The sequence below is a fragment of the Branchiostoma belcheri genome, unplaced genomic scaffold, assembly GCF_001625305.1.
Source record: "Branchiostoma belcheri isolate BF01 breed outbred unplaced genomic scaffold, Haploidv18h27 scaffold30, whole genome shotgun sequence".
Taxonomy (NCBI): Eukaryota; Metazoa; Chordata; class Leptocardii; order Amphioxiformes; family Branchiostomatidae; genus Branchiostoma; species Branchiostoma belcheri.
Window position 1 is genome coordinate 2853205 of NW_017803910.1, and position 19875 is coordinate 2873079.

Genomic DNA, 19875 nt, shown 5'->3' on the forward strand with positions numbered 1-19875 from the left:
GTACTAGTCTACTACGGACACGTACTAGTATATGGACACGTACTAGTATACGGACTCGTACTAGTATACGGACTCGTACTAGTATACGGACTCGTACTAGTATACTAGTACTACGGACTAGTACTAGTATACGGACACGTACTAGTATACTGACTCGTACTAGTATACGGACTCGTACTAGTATACGGACTCGTACTAGTATACGGACCTATACGGATACGTTCCATCGCCAGTGCACCTTAAGGGAGGATACAAGAGGATATATTGTCGGTCTACGGATTCACACACTGACAGACATCTGTCCATTCTATGTAATACTGTATACGGATCTATGCCCTGGATTTATACGAGGACTCGTACAAGTATACGGACCACATACGGATACGTTCTATCGCCAGTATACCTTGAGTGAGGATCATGTTGTCTCGCGGACAGGGAGCGTCCAGGAGAGGGGCTACCAGCAGATCTCGGCGGAGGAGGAGGGAAGACAACCCGCCCGCTCCGCGGAGGAGCGCCCTGGTCGGTCCCGTGCAGAAGGTGGTGATCAACGTCAGTGGCCTCAGGTCTGTCTGTCTGTCTGTCTGTCTGTCTGTCTGTTTGTTTGTTTGTTTGTTTGTTTGGAAAAACGGGTCAGTCCCCGTAGGAGTAACGTACCGGTTTTGTAAGGCAAGCACATGTTCCATTATTCCTTAAGACCAAACTGTTATACGTTTCATCCATCCACTCACACTGGGATAGATCCCCACGTATACTATTTTAAATAAGTTCGGTGGCATATCCACGCCCTACATAGGATAAATGCATTAGGTTAGATAACTAAGGTAAAGGGTAGAAGAAAAAAAGTACTATATTCCTTCAAAACGGGATCTCCAGCTTTACGTCCCATCCGAGAGGACGTCCCTAACCTAAGCTACATTAACTCACTTACACTAGTTGAATCGAGTGAGAAAATGTTAGTTTTATTAACTTAAAAGTGCTTTTTTCGAGAGCACGTACAGCGTCGGGGCCCGCTAGGATTCGAACCAAGTCAACAACCCTAAACACCTTTCTACCTGTTCCTGCAGGTTTGTGACGACCATGGCCACACTGGAGACCTACCCTGACAGCCTGCTTGGAGATAATCGCAGGAGGAAATGGTACTACGACGCTAACAAGAATGAATACTTCTTTGACAGGTAAGTTGTCGTTCGGTGTGACATAGCTAGCTGCCGCCACGCCGCGTGCCTGGGAAGCTGGTGTGTTACGCCGAAGAGCGGTTAAACCGGCTATACCGATACAGATACAGATACAGAAGAGTCCTATAGTATCCAGAACCAGAATCTAGTTCTATGCCTGAATATGGGTTAGGATCGGGCACGGTCCTGAATAGTCTCCTTGCGTATCCAAGAACATAGATTTGCCCGTGAGGCACGATCCTGGGTATCCCACCATACTATCAAAGACTTTAGATGGTTCGTTTGAACAATTCGTTACATCAGACGTTCATTGACATCAATACGAATACAGGCGAAAGTTCACAGTAGACAGTACGCGAGGGCTAGACTTTCACCGGTCCTTTGTCCTGTGTGTGTTCGAGTGTGTCAGCATGAAAGTTTACATTACGGCCGTACCTGCATAATTTATGAGCACAGGATTGGCCACTCAGAGAAAATTGGGTGCTGCTCTTCTATTGTGGACACTGGCGGGTGTTTACCAGGATAAACCACAACATTCCATCCACGTGGTTCATGCATAATTTATCCTAAAATGATTACAGTCTACATACCTGATGTCGCACAATGACAGTGCTAGAAATGTACACATGTAACTGTGCAAAACAGGTAAATACGTACAAAAGGCACTATAGATCCCACAACTAGCCCCACCTAATATCTTAATAGTATTATAATATATCTCCTGAGAGGGGTGAAAGAGGCTATTTTCATCATGGCCCACCACCCTTCAAATAACCGCGACGGGGGCCGACATCGTCTACCAGATACCTTTGACCCAGTGTTAACGTCACACTTCAAATAAGCCACGTGGCAAGCCTCACTAGGTCAGTCTACTGAGGAAGACCAGAGTGACTGGTCGAAAGCTCTAGGTCACAGAACTTTATTGCGTTGGATCAAAAGTATTGAATTTAAACAAGATGTGCTCCTGTATTTGCCAGACATCGTCCCAGTTTTGAGGCGATCCTGCAGTACTACCAGACGGGCGGCGTGCTGCAGAGGCCCGAGGAGGTCCCCGCGGAGGTCTTCCTGGACGAGCTGGAGTTTTACGATGTCGGAGAAGAAACTTTACAAAGGTAAAGATATAATGAAGAAAAGAGAGAGTGAGAGATAGAGATAGAGAGAGAGAGAGAGAGAGAGAGAGAGAGAGAGAGGCTGGTGTGTTACGCAGAACATACTGGCTTGATACACTTACAGTTACAGATGCAGAAGCCGGTGTAGTCTGTAGTTCTGTGCCTGAGGGTTCTAAGGGCTGGAATTGTGCACAGTTGACAGCCTGTGAGGTATACATGAAGTTTATACCGGATATACTGATACAGAAGCTGATGTGCTATGCCGAAGGGCGCCCATACCCAGTATACAGATACAGAAGCTGATGTGTTATGCCGAAGGGCACCCATACCCAGTATACAGATACAGAACACCCGTCTTGATTTCCCGTTCTTCCCAGGTACAAAGAAGAAGAAGGGATGGAGCTTCCTCCTCCAGAACTCCTGCCGCCGCCTGAAGACGAGAGGCTGAAGAAAATCTGGCTTCTCTTCAACGAGCCGAAGTCATCCATCTTGGCCCAGATCGTAACAAGTACGTTTATGTCAGATTCTATGATATTAGATATGATACAGGTGCAATAGACTTATCAACCAACAATTGAGGTGTTCAAAATTTTCGAAGAACTAGAGTGGAACTCGTTGCTACCAAGTACAGTTGGGGCACCAGATAGCTCTAAACAAGACCTGCTGTTGGTTACTATGCCGGTGTACTATAGCTAACGGTCGCCGCTTCACGTGCCTGCAAAGCTGGTATACAGATCTGGGAATGATCTACTTACTTGGGTGCCAGACTGTTGCCAGGGCAAGTGTACATACTAGGTCCATAGATCCAAGGACAAATTTTACCACAAGACACCTTCATCAGTCGTTTTCGAGAACTGGCTCTCCTCAAACACAGGACCTCCAGCTTTACGTCCCTAACCGAAGCTAGGTATTCAATTCCACATGCCCCTTCCCAAGGGCAGAACACAATGATCTCCCAGGTTTTCTTACCTCTACTTTTTTAACCACCCGGCAGGCATCTGTGTGGTCATGATACTGATGAGTGTGGTGGTGACTTGCATGGAGACCATGCCGGAGGTGCAACAGTGGCTGCACACCCCCACCAACGGCAGCGGTGGTACCGCCTACCTTCCGGTCACAAAGAACCCGTTCTTCGTGGCAGAAACCATCTACGTGGCCTGGTTCACTCTGGAGTTAGTGCTAGGTATGACGCAATGGGTGTTTGCACTCACGTGACCATGACGTAATATTGTCCACCATGTTTTATGATTAAACTTAGAATATGCTTGATATAACTGAATCTGTATAAATTATTACACACTTTGGCCTAGTTCCTTTGCTTATGTGCACAACAAGAAACTACATAATACAATGATGGCTGGTACTTTGTGTCCGAAGACATAATACAATAAACAATAGATAAAAGGAGGAGGAAAGGGTGTATATAGCTTATTCCAAGCCCCTATCCTCTATACTAACAAAAATGACCAAAATTAAAGCAAAGTAATACATATATTTTCATAACAATACAATAAGGATAATAAAATAATCAATCAATGTTCTGTCAGGATTTGTGACGTGCTCAGACCGGTGCAGGTTCGTCAAGGATTACGTCAACGTCCTGGACTTCATCGGGATCGTTCTGTACTTCGCGGAGCTGGGCATGGAAGTGACGTGAGTCTTCACTCCGGGCTTGCACAAACATAGTTAACAACTCACTGCCAACTGACAAAACCTCTCTTGGCCAGGTCTGCCTCTGACGAGTCGTTAATCTATGCTTAAGAGTACAACGAATGTTAGTTTAGCTTCACAGGCTTCGGAAAGCGATTAGAAAGAGTAGAAATTGTAGAATTTTCCAAACTTGTTACAAACAATACTATTAGGCTCGCCACTCAGGCGTTGCCAAAAACGTTTTGCCCAGTGGGATTTACACGTATTTTTCGCCCATGTTTTCAATTTATTTCTTCACCGTTTTGCCGAGTGTGATTTTAACATATTTTTCCGCTGTTGTCTTCAGTTCTTCACATCCCACGGATCAGATTAATCGGATCGTGAGCGCGATGTGGATAGCACGGCTGGTCCGCATGCTGCGAATCGTCAAAGTCACCAGGTACTCTGGCGACATGCAGCTCTTCTGGAAAGCAATGGTAGGTTTGTCACTGTGTAGGAGCGCACCTAGCGGTTTATTTTGAAGCTGCAGGCGGTAAGTTGGTTGCTGTCCATGGTGCTGATTAGTGTGTTAAAGGCATCCACATGCAATACCAGGTACTCCGGGGACATGCAGCTCTTCTAGAAAGCAATGGTAGGTTTGTCACCGTGTAGGAGCGCACCTAGCGGTTTATTCTGTCGCTGCAGGCCGTAAGTTGGTTGCCGTCCACGGTGCTGATATTGTATTAGAGGCATCCACATGCAATACAAGGTACTTCGGGAACATGCAGCTCTTCTGGAAGGCAATGGTAGATTTTTTCCCCGTGTAGGAGCGCACCTAGCGGTTTATTTTGTCGCTGCAGGTGGTAAGTTGGTTGCTGTCCAAGGTGCTGATTAGTGTGTTAAAGGCATCCATTGCAGTACCAGGTACTCCGGCGACATGCACTCTTCTGGAAAGCAATGGTAGGTTTGTCACCGTGTAGGAGCGAACCTAGCGGTTTATTTTGTCGCTGCAGGCGGTAAATTGGTTGCTGTCCAAGGTGCTGATTATTGTGTTAAAGGCATCCATTGCAATACCAGGTACTCCGGGAACATGAAGCTCTTCTAGAAAGCAATGGTAGGTTTGTCACCGTGTAGAAGCGCACCTAGCGGTTTATTTTGCCGCTGCAGACGGTAAGTTGGTTGCTGTCCATGGTGCTGATTATTGTGTTAACGGCATCCAATCCAATACCAGGTACCCCGGGAACATGCACTCTTCTGGAAAGCAATGGTAGGTCTGTCACCGTGTAGGAGCGCACCTAGCGGTTTATTTTGAAGCTGCAGGCGGTAACTTAGTTGCTGTCCATGGTGCTGATCAGTATGTTAAAGGCATCCATTGCAATACCAGGTACCCCGGGAACATGCAGCTGTTCTGGAAAGCAATGGTAGGTTTGTCACCGTGTAGAAGCGCACCTAGCGGTTTGTTTTGCCGCTGCAGGTGGTAAATTGGTTGCTGTCCATGGTGCTGATTATTGTGTTAAAGACATCCAATGCATTCAGGGCCTTTTTTTCACCGTGTAGGAGCGCACCTAGCGGTTTATGCTGTCGCTGCAGGCGGTAAATTGGTTGCTGTCCATGGTGCTGATTATTGTGTTAGAGGCATCCATTGCATTCATGGCCTTTTTTCACCGTGTAGGAGCGCACCTAGCGGTTTATTTTGTCGCTGCAGGCGGTAAATTGGTTGCTGTCCATGGTGCTGATTAGTGTGTTAAAGGCATCCATTGCAATACCAGGTACTCCGGGGACATGCACTCTTCTGGAAAGCAATGGTAGGTTCACCATGTAGAAGCGCACCTAGCGGTTTATGGTGTCGCTGCAGGCGGTAAATTGGTTGCTGTCCATGGTGCTGATCAGTGTGTTAGAGGCATCCATTGCAATACCAGGTACTCCGGGGACATGCAGCTCCTCTAGAAAGCAATGGTAGGTTTGTCACCGTGTAGAAGCGCACCTAGCGGTTTATTTTGCCACTGCAGGCGGTAAATTGGCTGCTGTCCATGGTGCTGATTATTGTGTTAGAGGCATCCATTGCAATACCAGGTACTCCGAGAACATGCACTCTTCTGGAAAGCAATGGTAGGTTTGTCACCGTGTAGAAGCGCACCTAGCGGTTCATTTTGCCGCTGCGGGACGTAAATTGGTTGCTGTCCATGGTGCTAATTATTGTGTTAAAGGCATCCATTGCAATACCAGGTACTCCGGGGACATGCAGCTCTTCTGGAACGCAATGGTAGGTTTCCATCGTGTAGGAGCGCACCTAGAGGTTTATTTTGCCGCTGCAGGCGGTAAATTGCTTGCTGTCCATGGTGCTGATTATTGTGTTAGAGGCATCCAATGCATTTTCAGGGCGGCAAAAGAATAATATTCATGACGAAGAAATCTGTTTCTTATTGACAATTACTACAATTTCTTAGCGCATTTCAGTCATCATTTAATACTTTAAGTGTTTGAAATACCCCAAAACAATCTATTTTCTTTGTGTTTTTTTTCCAGACCAACAGTATGACTGCGATCATCCTGTTTTTCTTCATGACCACGGTGTTGATGGTTTTGTTTTCCTGCGTCGTGTACTACACGGAGATAGACGATCCCGACACCAAATTCACCAGCATACCCGAGACGTTCTGGTGGGCGATCGTGACCATGATCAACATCGGGTACGGCGACTACTACCCGCGAACTATCGTCGGGAAAATCGTAGGCTCCATCGCGGCTATAGCCGGGATCGTGGCGCTCTGCCTGGGTATACCTGAGTTCATGGAGTGTTACATTCACCTGTACGAGGCCGCCAGGTATCACAAGAGGTACTCGCAGCGGAAAAACTTCGACATGGCGTCGTCTAAGTTCGGCGCGCTGGGGAGCTCGAAAGCCGCCCGCAAGCGGAACTTGAGCAGGAATAGAGACAAGAACAGGACGTTTAAACTGGTTCTGTGATGACGTCCAACTACCAGCTAGAGGCTGTGAACGCGCAGGGACCAAATACTTGAAAGAATTTTACAAACTACGGTTTTTAAAGTTTTCTGACCACCCGGTACCGGTCAAGGTACCGGTAAGCGGTATACACATCCTTGGTTAAACATGGGCCAGCTCGTGACAAAGCGAAGTAGAGCCAGCTAGGGGAGGAATTTCTCCTACAGGAGCGAACTTACCCCTGGAACAAATGGCTGAATAATGAAGAACAATCGATTTTTTGGAGTGGCAACAGATAGATATGTATTAATTATCGTTGAATGAAAGTAGAAATTTGTGATGACAGTTTTGTATCTGACAAAATGCCTTACATTGCATTAAATTACCTCCCTGATAGTAAGCAATGCCACAACAACAGCAACTGATACAGAAAATCAAGTATAGTTAGGTGTGCTCTATATAGTTGTACATAGTTGAAAAACAATGGAGTTGTGTATACACGTAAATAAATGCGGGATGTATCAGTGTGTATAGATGTACAATGTAGTTGAAAAGTTACAATATGTGGTGTATCAAATAGTTAAATAACGCATGCAAAAATACCAGCATAGGATTGGGAATCATAGGATAGGACATTATGTATTTCAATGTGTCTAATGGATGACAAAAGAAATATGCAAAAAATTTCCATCCACATCAAAAGACTTTTTAGATACAGCACCATTAAAGTACTAGTATGCAAACAGTACAAACCTATATAGTAAAATCTAGAAAATTCTCCCATCCAAAAGCATGCTCCCAAACCAAAGCTAGGTGTAAAAGTGCCTTTCCCAAGGACATCACATTGGGACTTCCTACACATTAGAAACCAAAACCTTTAGATACTTAGTCAACAACCTTAATCCCTAGTCCATGTATTATTATTCACAACTATGCACTATGTTAAAATAATAAAGAAACAATAAACAATCATCAGTCTGATCTGAGTGTTTATTTCTATGAAGCTATAAGCAGTAATTTGGGTAACTATTCACTAAACACAAATATCAATTAACAAAGACACTTAATATAAAGCTTAATATGAGAATTCTCTGTTTATAACTATATAATAATCATTTATTATACTCTGCAATTGGATATAACATTTATTGAATTAGGGATACGCAATATAGCTGCCTATTCATTAGCTTTCTAGCAATTTTCTTAACCTAAATAAGCTTATATTATATGATAACACATACATTATATTTACAATATGGGATAGGATAAATGCCTGAACATCTCCATCAAGAGTACATATATTAAGTAACTGCTCTATTTACAAACTAGTATTGCATTTTGACAAAACATAGGACACTTTTAGTTCTACCTCCAGGTACAGGATTGTGAATGTGCGTGTATTTGCTTGTGTGTTACTTGGTATTTGAATGCAGTAGAGTAGCAGAAGGACGGAGATTTGGTAACCAGGGCCTGGCTGGGCAGTGTTATTGAGTGAAAAGTATGATATAAAAGACAACAAAGCACAAAGTTGAGAATATGAATAATGGGAACTATTTGCGTATAATCTTGATATAATTTGTTGATCGAAACAGCCCGGCCGGGCCCTGGTTTGGAAATGTGACCTCGGCATAAGGGCTTGTCACAACATGCTCCTAGCATGCAAGGTTTCTGTCCTAGGCTGCTTGAAAGTACATGTATGTCAGACCATTTCTTTCTTGCCAGGGTCAGCAGATTTTTGCTAGGGTGTCGGGAACTGGCAACACAACATTTTTTCCTAGGTTAAACATAAATACAGGCTTATGCAAACAAAAAACACAAATCTAACAAATGTTGATGCTGTCATGTTATTGATGATTATCAATATCTATGTTAATGTAATTCAATATTACAATAATATACACAATAGTACATATTTTTGAACATGATTTATACGGTATATAACAATAGGTAAATGTGTTAACTTTGTAACAAAGCTACTCACCTTCATAGTAATTTAAATCTTAACACTGTGTCCATTTTTTTGTCATTAACTCTGTAGCATGTTCCAACAAGTAGTTTTTCATTCCTTTCCAGTCACCAAAAAAGAAATTTTGTTTCTTGTTTTCTTTCATTTCTTTTTCTTTGTAACTTACAGTTCTATAAGGTTAACATTATCAAAATAACTGAAAGACAAGAAATCCCCTTTTTGCCCAAAGAATCTTCTTCTAAATTTGAAGACAGCTTACCTAAAATGGAAGCAAAATTGGTTGCCTACAGCCAGTAAGATGTTGCAATGTGCAACCAAGTATGCATGTACAACCAAGTTGTAACCAACAGCTACCAACATGGTACGCAAGGATGATATTCTAGAAACTTGAGCAAAACAACAGTATTAACTTTCTCCCTGTTGCCTAACAGTATAACCAATAGATTTGGAGTAGCAAAAGTTATCTTAGTAGGAAAAGGTTAAAATTGTCATAATTTTAGTTCAATATTGTAACCCAAAACATGTAAATGGTTCTTATAAGCCTTGTTTTGTAGTGATAATTGAAGTAAATAAAAATTATAATGATACAATTACAATATGATGTGAAGGAAGTACAGCAAGGAATAATTTGATAAAAATTATCTAGAATGCCACATGTGGACTTTTCTAGAAGTCCCATTCCTCTTCGTCTTTCAGATCCATTTCCTCTATCTTAGCAATGTTGTTCTCAATACTCCCATCAGCATCTGTAGGGAAAATAACATGTTATGTCAGTCCCAAATATTTGGAAAAAGTACAGCAAAAAAGGTACTGAGACTTTACATTTCTTACACATAGGAAATGAATTAAAAGACAACATGTTATGTCACAGTCACAAAGATTTGGAAAAAATTGCAGCAAAAAAGGTACCAAGACTTTACATTCCTTACACATAGGAAATGAATTTAAAGAAAAAGTGAATAAAGTTTCCATACCTTTTGGCCATTGGGAGGTTTCTGTTAGTGGCTTGATGGGGTAGAGTAATTCTATAAGGTTCTCAGCTGATTTTCTTCGAACCTGAAACAAAATAAAGAAATGTACAGAAATACATGATGAAATACCTTAAGTTTTAATTAAATTTTCTTCATTTTGACATCTACAGTTAACATCTGATCTTAAAGGAACATAAAGACATTAAACCTCTTAGCAAAGCACCAAGAATCAACCATTTATCAAAAGCAGCCATCTAAGTCCTTCCATTCCTTTCCTGTCTACTCTGAAATCATAATTTGCCTGGGAGTGAACAAAAGCAAAATAAAGTTGACTTCAAGTTGAAGTCATACAACACTTCCCAAAAACAGGTTGGGACAGTTCATCCTCACTTCGGGACAATTGAAAGTTATCTTTGGGACAGTGCAGGGACAATAGGAAGAAAAGTTGAATTTTGAGGCCTGAAGACCATGTACCTGTTTAAAGAAGGAGTGTGTGAGGAGTTGACTAGCAGTGGGTCTGTCGGCAGGGTCCCTCTGCAGACACAGGAACACAAACTCGTGAAACGCCGGTGAGAACACCCTCTGGTACGGCAGCTGCTCGCTGCGCATCATGCTGGACGTCGCCATGCTGCCGCCTATCCCAGAATCCCCTCCTGCGCTGGTCAGGACGTCGTCGTCAGCGTTGGGCAGCGTGGTGGCGTCCAGGAGACGGGGCATCGTCCCGTTCAACTTCTCTAGCAACATCTGGGGAAACGTTGATGAAGTTAGACATCCAGGTAAAACAATATTCAAAGACAATTCAAAGATAACTTCCGGACGTTTGAGTGACATCTGTCACCCCAGTTCATTTGGTGACACTGAAGAAGAGTGACATATGTCACTCGAAACGTCCGGAAGTTATTTATCCAGTAGTAGGGTTAGAATTGCCTTTGAATAACACCTGGGGAAAGACAGTGTTCCTTTGTCTGTTTTGTGTAACCTGTAAATTGCCTTTAGGTGTATCAGGCCAGTTTTGTACAGTAAGTACAAACTGCAAATGACCTTGCCAGTGTGTTATGTTACGTCGTCCCATGCAGCTTCTCAAGCAACATCTGGGGATATACAAGGTCTTATATATATATATAATATTCCAACATGAAATCACAAGACGTGGTGACGACACACTCAATTAGTAATGCTGCAGGGGACAATACAAATTACAATACTCATTTTCACCTGAGTGAAGTGAGGAAAGTCATGTTAAGTGCCTTTCCCAAGAGCACTAGATCGGTGACTTGGCAAGACTCAAACCTGGGGCCTCTTGGACTTGTAGTCTATTTCAGATTATCATTTGTAAGTTGTAACACAAGGAGTTCATGTTTACCTGAGTTGCAGGCATGTCAGAAAACGGCACGATGCCGTTAGCCAGCTCGCATGCTGTGATGCCCAGACTGTAGATGTCTGTAGACGTGTCGTAGCCAACCAGGTTCTGACAAACATGAGGGAGAAAACAACACATTAGAACATCATGAAAAAAGGCTAGGATTCCCAGAAAGACAAACAATACACCAACAGGATGGAAAGCATTTGGGGTAAGTCCAATTTCTGTAGTCTAAGTTTTGGAAGTTAAAGCTTAGTCTTCATTTCAAGAAAGCAATTTGTTTATACACCCTTTTGATAGTAATCCCCTCTCATCTACAGTATTCCCCTCCCATCTACAGTACCCCCCTCCCATCTACAGTACCCCCCTCCCATACATACCTGTTCCAGTAGTTCAGGACTGAACCATGGCAGGGTGCTGATGCTGTTACAGTGGTACTCGTGTAGAGATCCGACCCTCTCCCCGTTCAGTACCATGCTGATGGAGTGTCTCAGACCTGTCAGACACACCTGGCCCCGCTCTGAGATCAGGATGTGTGTCCCCTTCACACTTCTACAGAGAGAAAACACAACACAAACTTAAAAAAAAAACCCAGCAAATTCCAACAAAATACCTCAGTATATATTATTACATTTTGTACTTTCCTTCAGAGCCATACTTTTAAGAGAAACAAAATTAATGATTTGTTAGATCTAAAAACAATGGCTTAAATAAAAAGAAAAAAAGCTCTGAGAACTGTACATTCAGTTCTGTATGTGTACGTGTGTACATAAATAGGTGTTCCTAATATAAACAGATCCTTCATTGTACATGTATAACAAAAAGGTAATGCAAGCTTTTTATTTGCCACAGAATTTAGGCACTGCAGCCTTTACTGAACTTACAGTATGAGGGAAATGTGAAGACACAGAGGAAGACTTTGAAGTAAAAGTGACTAACCTGTGTACATATCCCATCTTGTGTATGTAGTCCAGTGCCAGGAGCACATCCCTCAGGATACATGCAATGGTAGTCTCTCCTAGGCCATCAGTGAAATGAGAATTGATCAAATCCCGACAGGAACCTAAAAAACACACAAATAAAAACAGATGTTAGATATCATATTGGCTTCCTTGTTTCACTAGGATTCAAAATCTCCAAGCTGATACTGAAGAAGGAAATGGTTTTAAAATTAATATGGTAGTCCAACATGGTTTTATAAACTTTAGAGATGTAAAAATAATGTGAACTTTATTGCTTGTACAAAGTATAATGAATTACAACAACTACTAAACAGCTAACTACAGATCTGTCCTATATACTATATTTAGAATTACAAAATACACATGTATTATTGAGAACAGTATGAGTGTTATATTATTGCCATGTGCATGTATGAATGTTTCAGTTCCATATTAGCAATTGCAAGTGACCATGCAAGAAAGGACAACATGGACATAATGTTTACATTAGGCAATTGTACTGACCCTGTCACATGTAGTACCACTACCTATTTTGTCAGGCTAATTGAGAAACATGATATGTGTAATACAAGACACCCTGCCATTCAGGGAGAAGAAAGACCTGAAACTTAAGACATTAGACGTGATCAAGTTGAACAACAACAACATGGCGTCTGCACGCCCGAGTCTAAGGGAAGAGATCTGTGAGGAACTGTCCTGCAGCATCTGCCTGGAGCTGTTCACCAGGCCCAAGGTGCTGCCCTGTCAGCACACCTTCTGTCAGGACTGTCTACAGAACCATGCAGGGTGGGGGGTGCCCCTACAGTGTCCGATCTGCCGTAGGAAAGTCAGGCTGCCGCCCCAGGGGGTCGCAGGTTTGCCCGACAGTTACATCGTGGCTCACTTGTGCGAGAGGCTCCAACAGCAAGCAACACTGTCAGGGGACACAAAGGAACAACCCCAGTCTGGAAACATGTGCACCTCTCACCCATCAGAGGAGTTCAGACTGTACTGTAAAGACTGTCAGACACCAGTTTGTGATCAGTGTCTGGAAGAAGCTCACAATGGCCATGGCACAACAACTGTCAAGAAAGCTGCACAGGAAAGAAGAGAAAGAGTCCAGGCCTTGATCACCGAGGGAAGGGACATTCTGGAAGGTTTCTGCAGCTTCATCAGAGGTCTGAGAGAGACAGAGAAAACTCTCAATGAAGAGAAACAGCAGACAGACAACAGAATCATTCAGGCCTGTAACACCCTCTTGGCTGAAGTGGAACAAAACCACCGAAAAAACCTGTCAAGAGTACACAGTAAAAGGGAGAGTGTGTTGGCAGATGTGAATGAACTGTCTGCTGCCTGCGACCAAGCAGAGCAAGAAATGGAGCAGAGAAGGGAGGAGTTTCTTAGTCAGGAGGGTAACCTGACAGAGGTGGTAGGAAAGTATAGAGGAAAAGCAGCACCAACTCCTGTACAAACCCAGCCTGCTGTCTTTCAGCCAGTACTGGGACATCTGACGGTCCAGTTTCTCCCATCTGCACCTATCCCAGCAGCACCTGCATCTAGTAATGATACAGTAAGGGGCATAGGTCATCACCATGGTGACCAAAGACAGGAAGAGCCTCATCAGAAGGTGACGTTTGGTGGAGAGGGATCAGGAACAGGGCAGTTTGACTATCCAGCTGGGCTCACAGTGTCAGATGAAGGGGAGATCTGTGTAACAGATAGGGGGAACCAGAGAATCCAAGTCTTCACCCTGCAGGGAACATTTGTCCGACAGTTCCCAACAGTCGTGTCGGGTGAACAGAAGATGGACCCACAAGACCTGGCCACAGACGGGGAGGGAAACCTGTGGGTGGTGGGGAGGTCAGAGGACGATGAGTTTGCAGTGCAGTACACCAAACAGGGCAGGGTGCTGAGGAAGTTTGACCTACAGTACACCATGCGGTGGAGAGGAGTTGCCGTGGACACCAGCAGGAACCACGTCCTCATCACACAAACCACAGGAGACTGGCCCAAGAGACATGGTGAAATACAGGTGTTCTGGCCAGATGGGACACTTGTGAGAACTGTGGGTCAGCAGCAGGGGATGAGATATCCTTGTTACATCACTGTGGACGGGGAGGGGAACATTCTCGTGTCTGACTGTGAGAATTACTACATCTACGTGTACAGCGAGGACGGACAGTTTCTGTTCCAGTTTGGAGGTGAGGGAAGTGGTGAAGGTCAGCTGAAGGGCCCTCACGGCATCTGTACCGATGGAAGTGGGAACATCGTCGTGGCAGACATGTTCAACAGTCGTGTGGAGAAGTTTGACAAGACAGGCGGCTTCCTCAAGCACATCACGGCTGACCAATGGGGGCCCGAGGCTGTTGCTATGGCAACACAGGGGCAGCTGGTAGTGACTAATTATGCAAATGACACATGCCCGTAGCCAGGATTTTGAATGGGGGGGTTCTTCCCACTGCTTGAGGGGACCTCGAGCGCCGTAGGCGCGAGGCGAGCGCCGAAGGCGCGAGGTTCCTAGGGGGGTCCGGGGGCATGCTCCCCCGGAAAATTTTGAAAAAAATAAATGGCATTTCGTGCATTTTTGCGAGGATTTCCAAGAAAAAATCAGAGATAAATTTTTAAGGGACAAAGGGAGCAGTTTTTCTACGATTCCAGTCCATCTTTTTTCAAGAAAAATCTTGGACCTTTACATAAAATGTGGACCAAAAAGTGGACCTTTACATTAAATGTGGGCCAAAAAGTGGACCTTTACATGAAAAGTGGACCAAAAAGTGGACCTTTGAGCCTTGTGGGGGGGTTCTTCCGAACCCCCCGAACCCCCCCTGGCTACGGGCATGTGACACAGTCACCATATTCCCAACCTCTGAATCCTAGAGGAATTGTCATGCTGTGTTTTTGCACTAAGCCAAAAGTACATATTTCTGATTACAGAATTTTAAACACAAATGTTTGAAAAGTGTGAAAATACAATTAATCTTAAAAGAACTACAAATGTATTGTTTGTAACAAGCCTGGTTGTTTGCACTTGATACATGCTTTTCATGGTCACTTCTGTATCATGAACTTATCATTACCGCTAACATAGTAAATCGTAGACTTTCTCTTTCCTGCACCTGTCACCACCTTGAACATATGGTTCTGTGAACACCTCCATTTTTCTCAGATCGTGAAATTTTGCTATACAGTGTACATTAAGTGACTTACAGTAGTAACTTACCAAATGACATGAAAGGTGCCACTACCCAGAGTTCATTGCTGCTGACGAAGGTGCAGTGGTAGGGGAGGATGTGCCCATGATGGAACAGCCGGGTCATGTGGATCTCATGCTGCAACACAACACAGCAGAATGTACATTACATTGTACATGTCTGGTCTCCAAATCAGTGCAAGTAAAATTGGGACTACCAGTATACAGGTATTTCTGCACCTAACCTGCACTCTGGCTTATATATGTATGTACTAGGTATGTAAGTGTCTGTGGATTGTTGTATTCTGTACTGTTTGTTACCCATGTGTGTGTACCAACTGCAAAATAAAGAATTCAAATGGTTCTTATACCTTCTAGTTAAATATATCCCTACTCTGCATTTTGACTATAGACAACCTTCTTGATTTTAGTGTAAATTGAGACTGTGAAATTGTAAATACCACAAAATTAAGGCCTAAAACGACTGCTGTCTTGAAGACTTCAAACAAAATACTGTAATACCGTAAGTATACGACCTTAAATAATAAGTTCTGCCCAAGTGCTATGCACTATACATAATGCGCAGTAAGCCGACGTGCCCCCACCTGCAGGCCAGTGTAGATGTCATAGTTGAGGTGGAAGTGGTCCAGGTTGGTTCTGCGGATGGACACGAAGGTGTCGGTGGGACGGTGTTTCGCCAGGAACACGGAGGTCGCACCCTTACATGCCACGGCTGTCATGGAAACACGGAAAAGTACACAAACAAATAAACAAAACAAAGTGGAGGCGACAAACACTAACAAAGGTAAACAGTGTGAGCATTTTAATCTAGTTGGAAAATGACTGCAAAAGCAAAGTTCTTTGTACACAACCAAAGAGTTTTATATATCAAGCCTTTATTTTGGTGACCGGCATCTGTCACCTTCCTCAGGGCAATACTGACTGGCTCTCATGATTAGTCACATTTGGGACTGCCTTCTTCACACTGCAGCAGTGACATCTAGCTGAAGTGCAAAGTACTGCAGCCAATACTGCCCCAGGAACTCTTTTGGTTGTGTATTGAAAAGCACTTTGTAAATCAATAAATAGGTAAAAAGTATAATTCAACTACAAAAAGGAAGGACTTACTGTGAGTTCTTGTTTGCCAACAACCTTATAAGTCTAGAAATGGAATATATATTTCATTGCAACTACATGTACATACATGTAGTATACTGCAGTGTAAAGATAATTACTACACACATGTACATGTATACTACATGTACATACCTATCCGTGCTATGATGTGGTAGTACTGGGGTTCAGGTTGGTAGTCTGTCATGCTGCACCAGGGACAGGACACAGGGATGACTTCAGACGGAGACAGCAGGACAGGGCTGGGGCTGGTGTGTTCTGGCTCGGCCTGGGCCTATACAAATACAACATGTGACGTTCCTCATGGTGTCTTCTAATATCAATACTAGGGATGTCACACTAAAAATAGGGGGGCACCAGGGATTATTAAAAATGATTCCATGTTATAGAGTAGATTTTTCCGGTCAGAATGCTTCCTTTCGCATAAGAATTGGACAAAGTTGAGATTTTTTAGAATTTTTTAAAGTTTACGATTTTGACGTTTTCATTGGAAGATGCTTAACTATTGGTCCTATGGGAATAAGCTAATTAGTCATGGCACCAAATGAGACCATAAATCAACAATATTTGACATACATTTTATTGTAACTCTTAAACTTTTCATGCTACAATCTTCAAATTTTCAGCATATTAGGATCAAACAATTTGCCACAAAGGTCTTTAATTTCATCTTTTTACATACGAAAGTTTACACATTTTTGCTAATTAGGCTAATTATTACATCTAGCCATAATTACATCATTTTTATGGGTAACGAGATTCCTACAAATTGTAACAAAAGCTACAAATTGTGAACAGAACTCTATACTAGAAAGGCATTTTGTGGTCCTAAATTCCCTTTAGAAGTAAATAAAGCATATTATTGAGGATGATTAATACCAAAATATGCAAATAAGCCTAATTACCAACATATGATATACATATCAGGATACATGTCACTTTTCTTTGTATAATGTCTAATAAAATGTCAAAGTAACCTGTTGACATTTGAACAAACTGTAATATTCATATTCTTAATTAACAATTATTTCAATCAACAATATGCTAATTACCTTATGCACATTAGCCCGAACTAATTACTCATGCACAATAGTGTCATTCAACCAATGAGTGAGCTGCTTTTCTAAGTATGCTACAAATTGTAGAAGGGGCTTGCAGTGGCAACTTTCTGAATCCTACATTCCGGTTAAATTCACATTAAAGAATATGAATTTTTTTGCAATGTCTTCCCTAATTGCAAAATATGCAAATGAGCTTAATTATTCTCGAATATTTTCCAATTTTTGTATGATTTGTATTACACTGTCTACATCCAATGTATCTGTTCCTAACATACATTTCAAGTGTTAACCTGCTTGCATGTTGACCTAAGTATATCCCATTACAACAGGAAAATGTATATATATATCAACTTATTATTGAATTATATTAACATATTAAAGATATGCTAATTAGCAATATGCTAATGAGTCAGATGTAATGAAATGTATACATTGTTAATGATAGCCACATACATTGGCTGTTAGTAATGCAACTCAATGATGTACCTGGCTTACTTGAACAAGGTGTATAAATGTAACTGCAGCTTTAAATAACTTTTAATATCCAATTGCAATTAACAAATATGCTAATTAATAACTAGAGTCCTATATTTTACCTGCTAAGGCTTTTTAATACCTTATTGTCATATGTGCATTTCAATTCAGATGATATTAATAAATTGCCTGCAAGATGTACTTGAGCATCAAACTAGTATTGGCCGTGTTAACAAATATTATGAATGTCTAATTGGTACAAGTTCCTCACAGGAGACTCAGATACTAACTCACTTTCTGACTAGTATCAGTAAGTTCTGTTTTAAGTCATTCTCCTTAAGCGCCTTTCCCCCTTTGAAAACTGAAACAAGGACTTGTTATGAACACAGTCACCAAGCACTTCCTTCCTGAACTTAATCTGTTGTTTCAGTGCCAGCATCCTAGACTTTTTGGTGACAAGTTTCAACAGCCCAGCCTCTATCTGTTCTGCTGAGTCCCATAGCCCGAGCTGTTTTACAGTACTTTTCAATGCCTCAAGTGCTGCTTCCTTGACAGCCTTTTTCAGTGTCTTTTTTTGTATCCTTGCATGCAACAACTCCTGACGATGCTGCTTCAGCTGCTTCTGCTCCTCTTGGTGAAGCTTCCTGTCTGTACGTGCAGCCTTCCTTGCTTCCTTAAAGACGGTATGTTTCTCTTCCATGGGTATGGTGTCCAGGTACTGTCCTGTTCTGTTTAAGCGGAACATTATCTTGCTTTCTCTTGTCAGGGTCGTAGCATTTGGTGAAAACCTGACGTCCCGGTCCAAATGCGCGAATGTTCGCTCCAGACCAGTGTTGTTTGTGGGACATGTAGCCATCTCCTCTCTCTGTGCTTCTGTTGGGTTGTGGAAGATTCCCCCTGGAAGGTAGTCTTTCAGCATTCTCTCGGTAACGACAACAAACTCAGTCATGATATTCTTCAGTGCCTGACAAGTCAGCCTTTTGATTTCAGGATCATCATGCGAGAACAGTGACTTGTAAACATCATCATCCTCTCCCTGCACTGAAGGGAATATTGCTTCCCCCTCCATCAGTGAGCTTGGATCCTTTATGAAAGAACTGAAGCTGATGTGTAACTGGTGGAAATGTGACACATGTCCAGTATGCTGCTCTCAGATTCTACCAATCTCCAGAGAGGAGCTGTTACAATCTTATTGATGATACCCAGTGCACAGCAGCCTGCTACATACACAGGAACACTGAGGTCTGCTCGAACAGCCTGTAGGAGTCTGTTAGGTGCCTCGCACGTGTCGAGGTATGCTAACAAGTCGTCTTTATGGTGGTATGTTGCCCCACCATTTTTGAATAGAACATTGAATCTCTCTCCTCTGAAGGAGATCAGTTTGTTGACCTTGGCAGGGACACAGGACTGCAAGAAGGCCTCAAATTCTTTGGGGTGTCCCGACTTCTCACAGGCTCCAGTATGCGAAAATGCCTTGCAGACGGCTCTAACTAGCCTATGTGCTCCTGATTCTCCTTGTGATGGGAAGAACGTCTCTGCCCCTGTGGCACCTGAGGAACTGTGATCTGTGCACGTGCATGCATTCTCAAATGTTTTCAGTCCTGCTTCTGCCGATGTAGCCAAGCCAACTATGAAATGCATGCTACAGAAGTGGTTCCACATATTCTTCATCGCATCCTTTCTTCGGGGACTTCTTGTCCCAATCTTTCACTACCTTTGGCAAAGCTTCTTGTCTAATATCCTCTAGTTTTCTGTTCAGGCATTTGTTTTACCACATGCCTATCAGTCATCGTGTTTTTTTAATGGTACACCCACATCTCCTCTTCACTTGCCCCACATGCTGTTGCCAGATCATGCNTTATCTTTTTGACATGTCCACTTGGTGCTCGGTCTTTTCCAGCAGCTGCTCTGTAACTCCTGCC

The 19875-nt window shown here is 42.8% G+C and overlaps 2 protein-coding genes across 2 annotated transcripts in view; one reads left to right on the forward strand and one right to left on the reverse strand.

Moving 5' to 3' along the window:
• The first annotated feature begins 417 nt into the window (after nt 1-417).
• LOC109474208 (potassium voltage-gated channel subfamily A member 10-like) lies at nt 418-6996 on the forward strand. Its single transcript, XM_019774461.1, has 8 exons — nt 418-563; nt 1065-1175; nt 2153-2287; nt 2662-2792; nt 3279-3467; nt 3832-3937; nt 4281-4410; nt 6440-6996. Exons 1-8 carry the CDS (start codon nt 418-420, stop codon nt 6878-6880), a joined length of 1389 nt encoding a protein of 462 aa, XP_019630020.1. The 3' UTR covers nt 6881-6996.
• A 2482-nt stretch (nt 6997-9478) lies between these two features.
• LOC109474174 (STE20-related kinase adapter protein alpha-like) overlaps nt 9479-19875 on the reverse strand; it is a 14613-nt gene continuing 4216 nt past the window's right edge. Inside the window, exons 3-11 of the mRNA XM_019774424.1 lie at nt 16554-16692; nt 15890-16017; nt 15315-15423; nt 12093-12216; nt 11534-11705; nt 11157-11261; nt 10268-10537; nt 9797-9878; nt 9479-9568 (exon numbers count right to left, since the gene is read on the reverse strand). Of these exons, the coding sequence (XP_019629983.1) occupies nt 9489-9568; nt 9797-9878; nt 10268-10537; nt 11157-11261; nt 11534-11705; nt 12093-12216; nt 15315-15423; nt 15890-16017; nt 16554-16692 (1209 nt within the window). The 3' untranslated portion in view covers nt 9479-9488. The remainder of the gene's footprint in view (nt 9569-9796; nt 9879-10267; nt 10538-11156; nt 11262-11533; nt 11706-12092; nt 12217-15314; nt 15424-15889; nt 16018-16553; nt 16693-19875) is intronic.

Excerpts from the sequence above, each read along its gene's own strand:
- LOC109474208 (XM_019774461.1), top strand. The coding sequence starts at position 418 with ATGTTGTCTCGCGGACAGGGAGCGTCCAGGAGAGGGGCTACCAGCAGA. Across the intron at positions 564-1,064 it reads ATCAACGTCAGTGGCCTCAG|GTTTGTGACGACCATGGCCA; the intron begins GTCTGTCTGTCT and ends CTGTTCCTGCAG. Across the intron at positions 3,468-3,831 it reads CACTCTGGAGTTAGTGCTAG|GATTTGTGACGTGCTCAGAC; the intron begins GTATGACGCAAT and ends ATGTTCTGTCAG.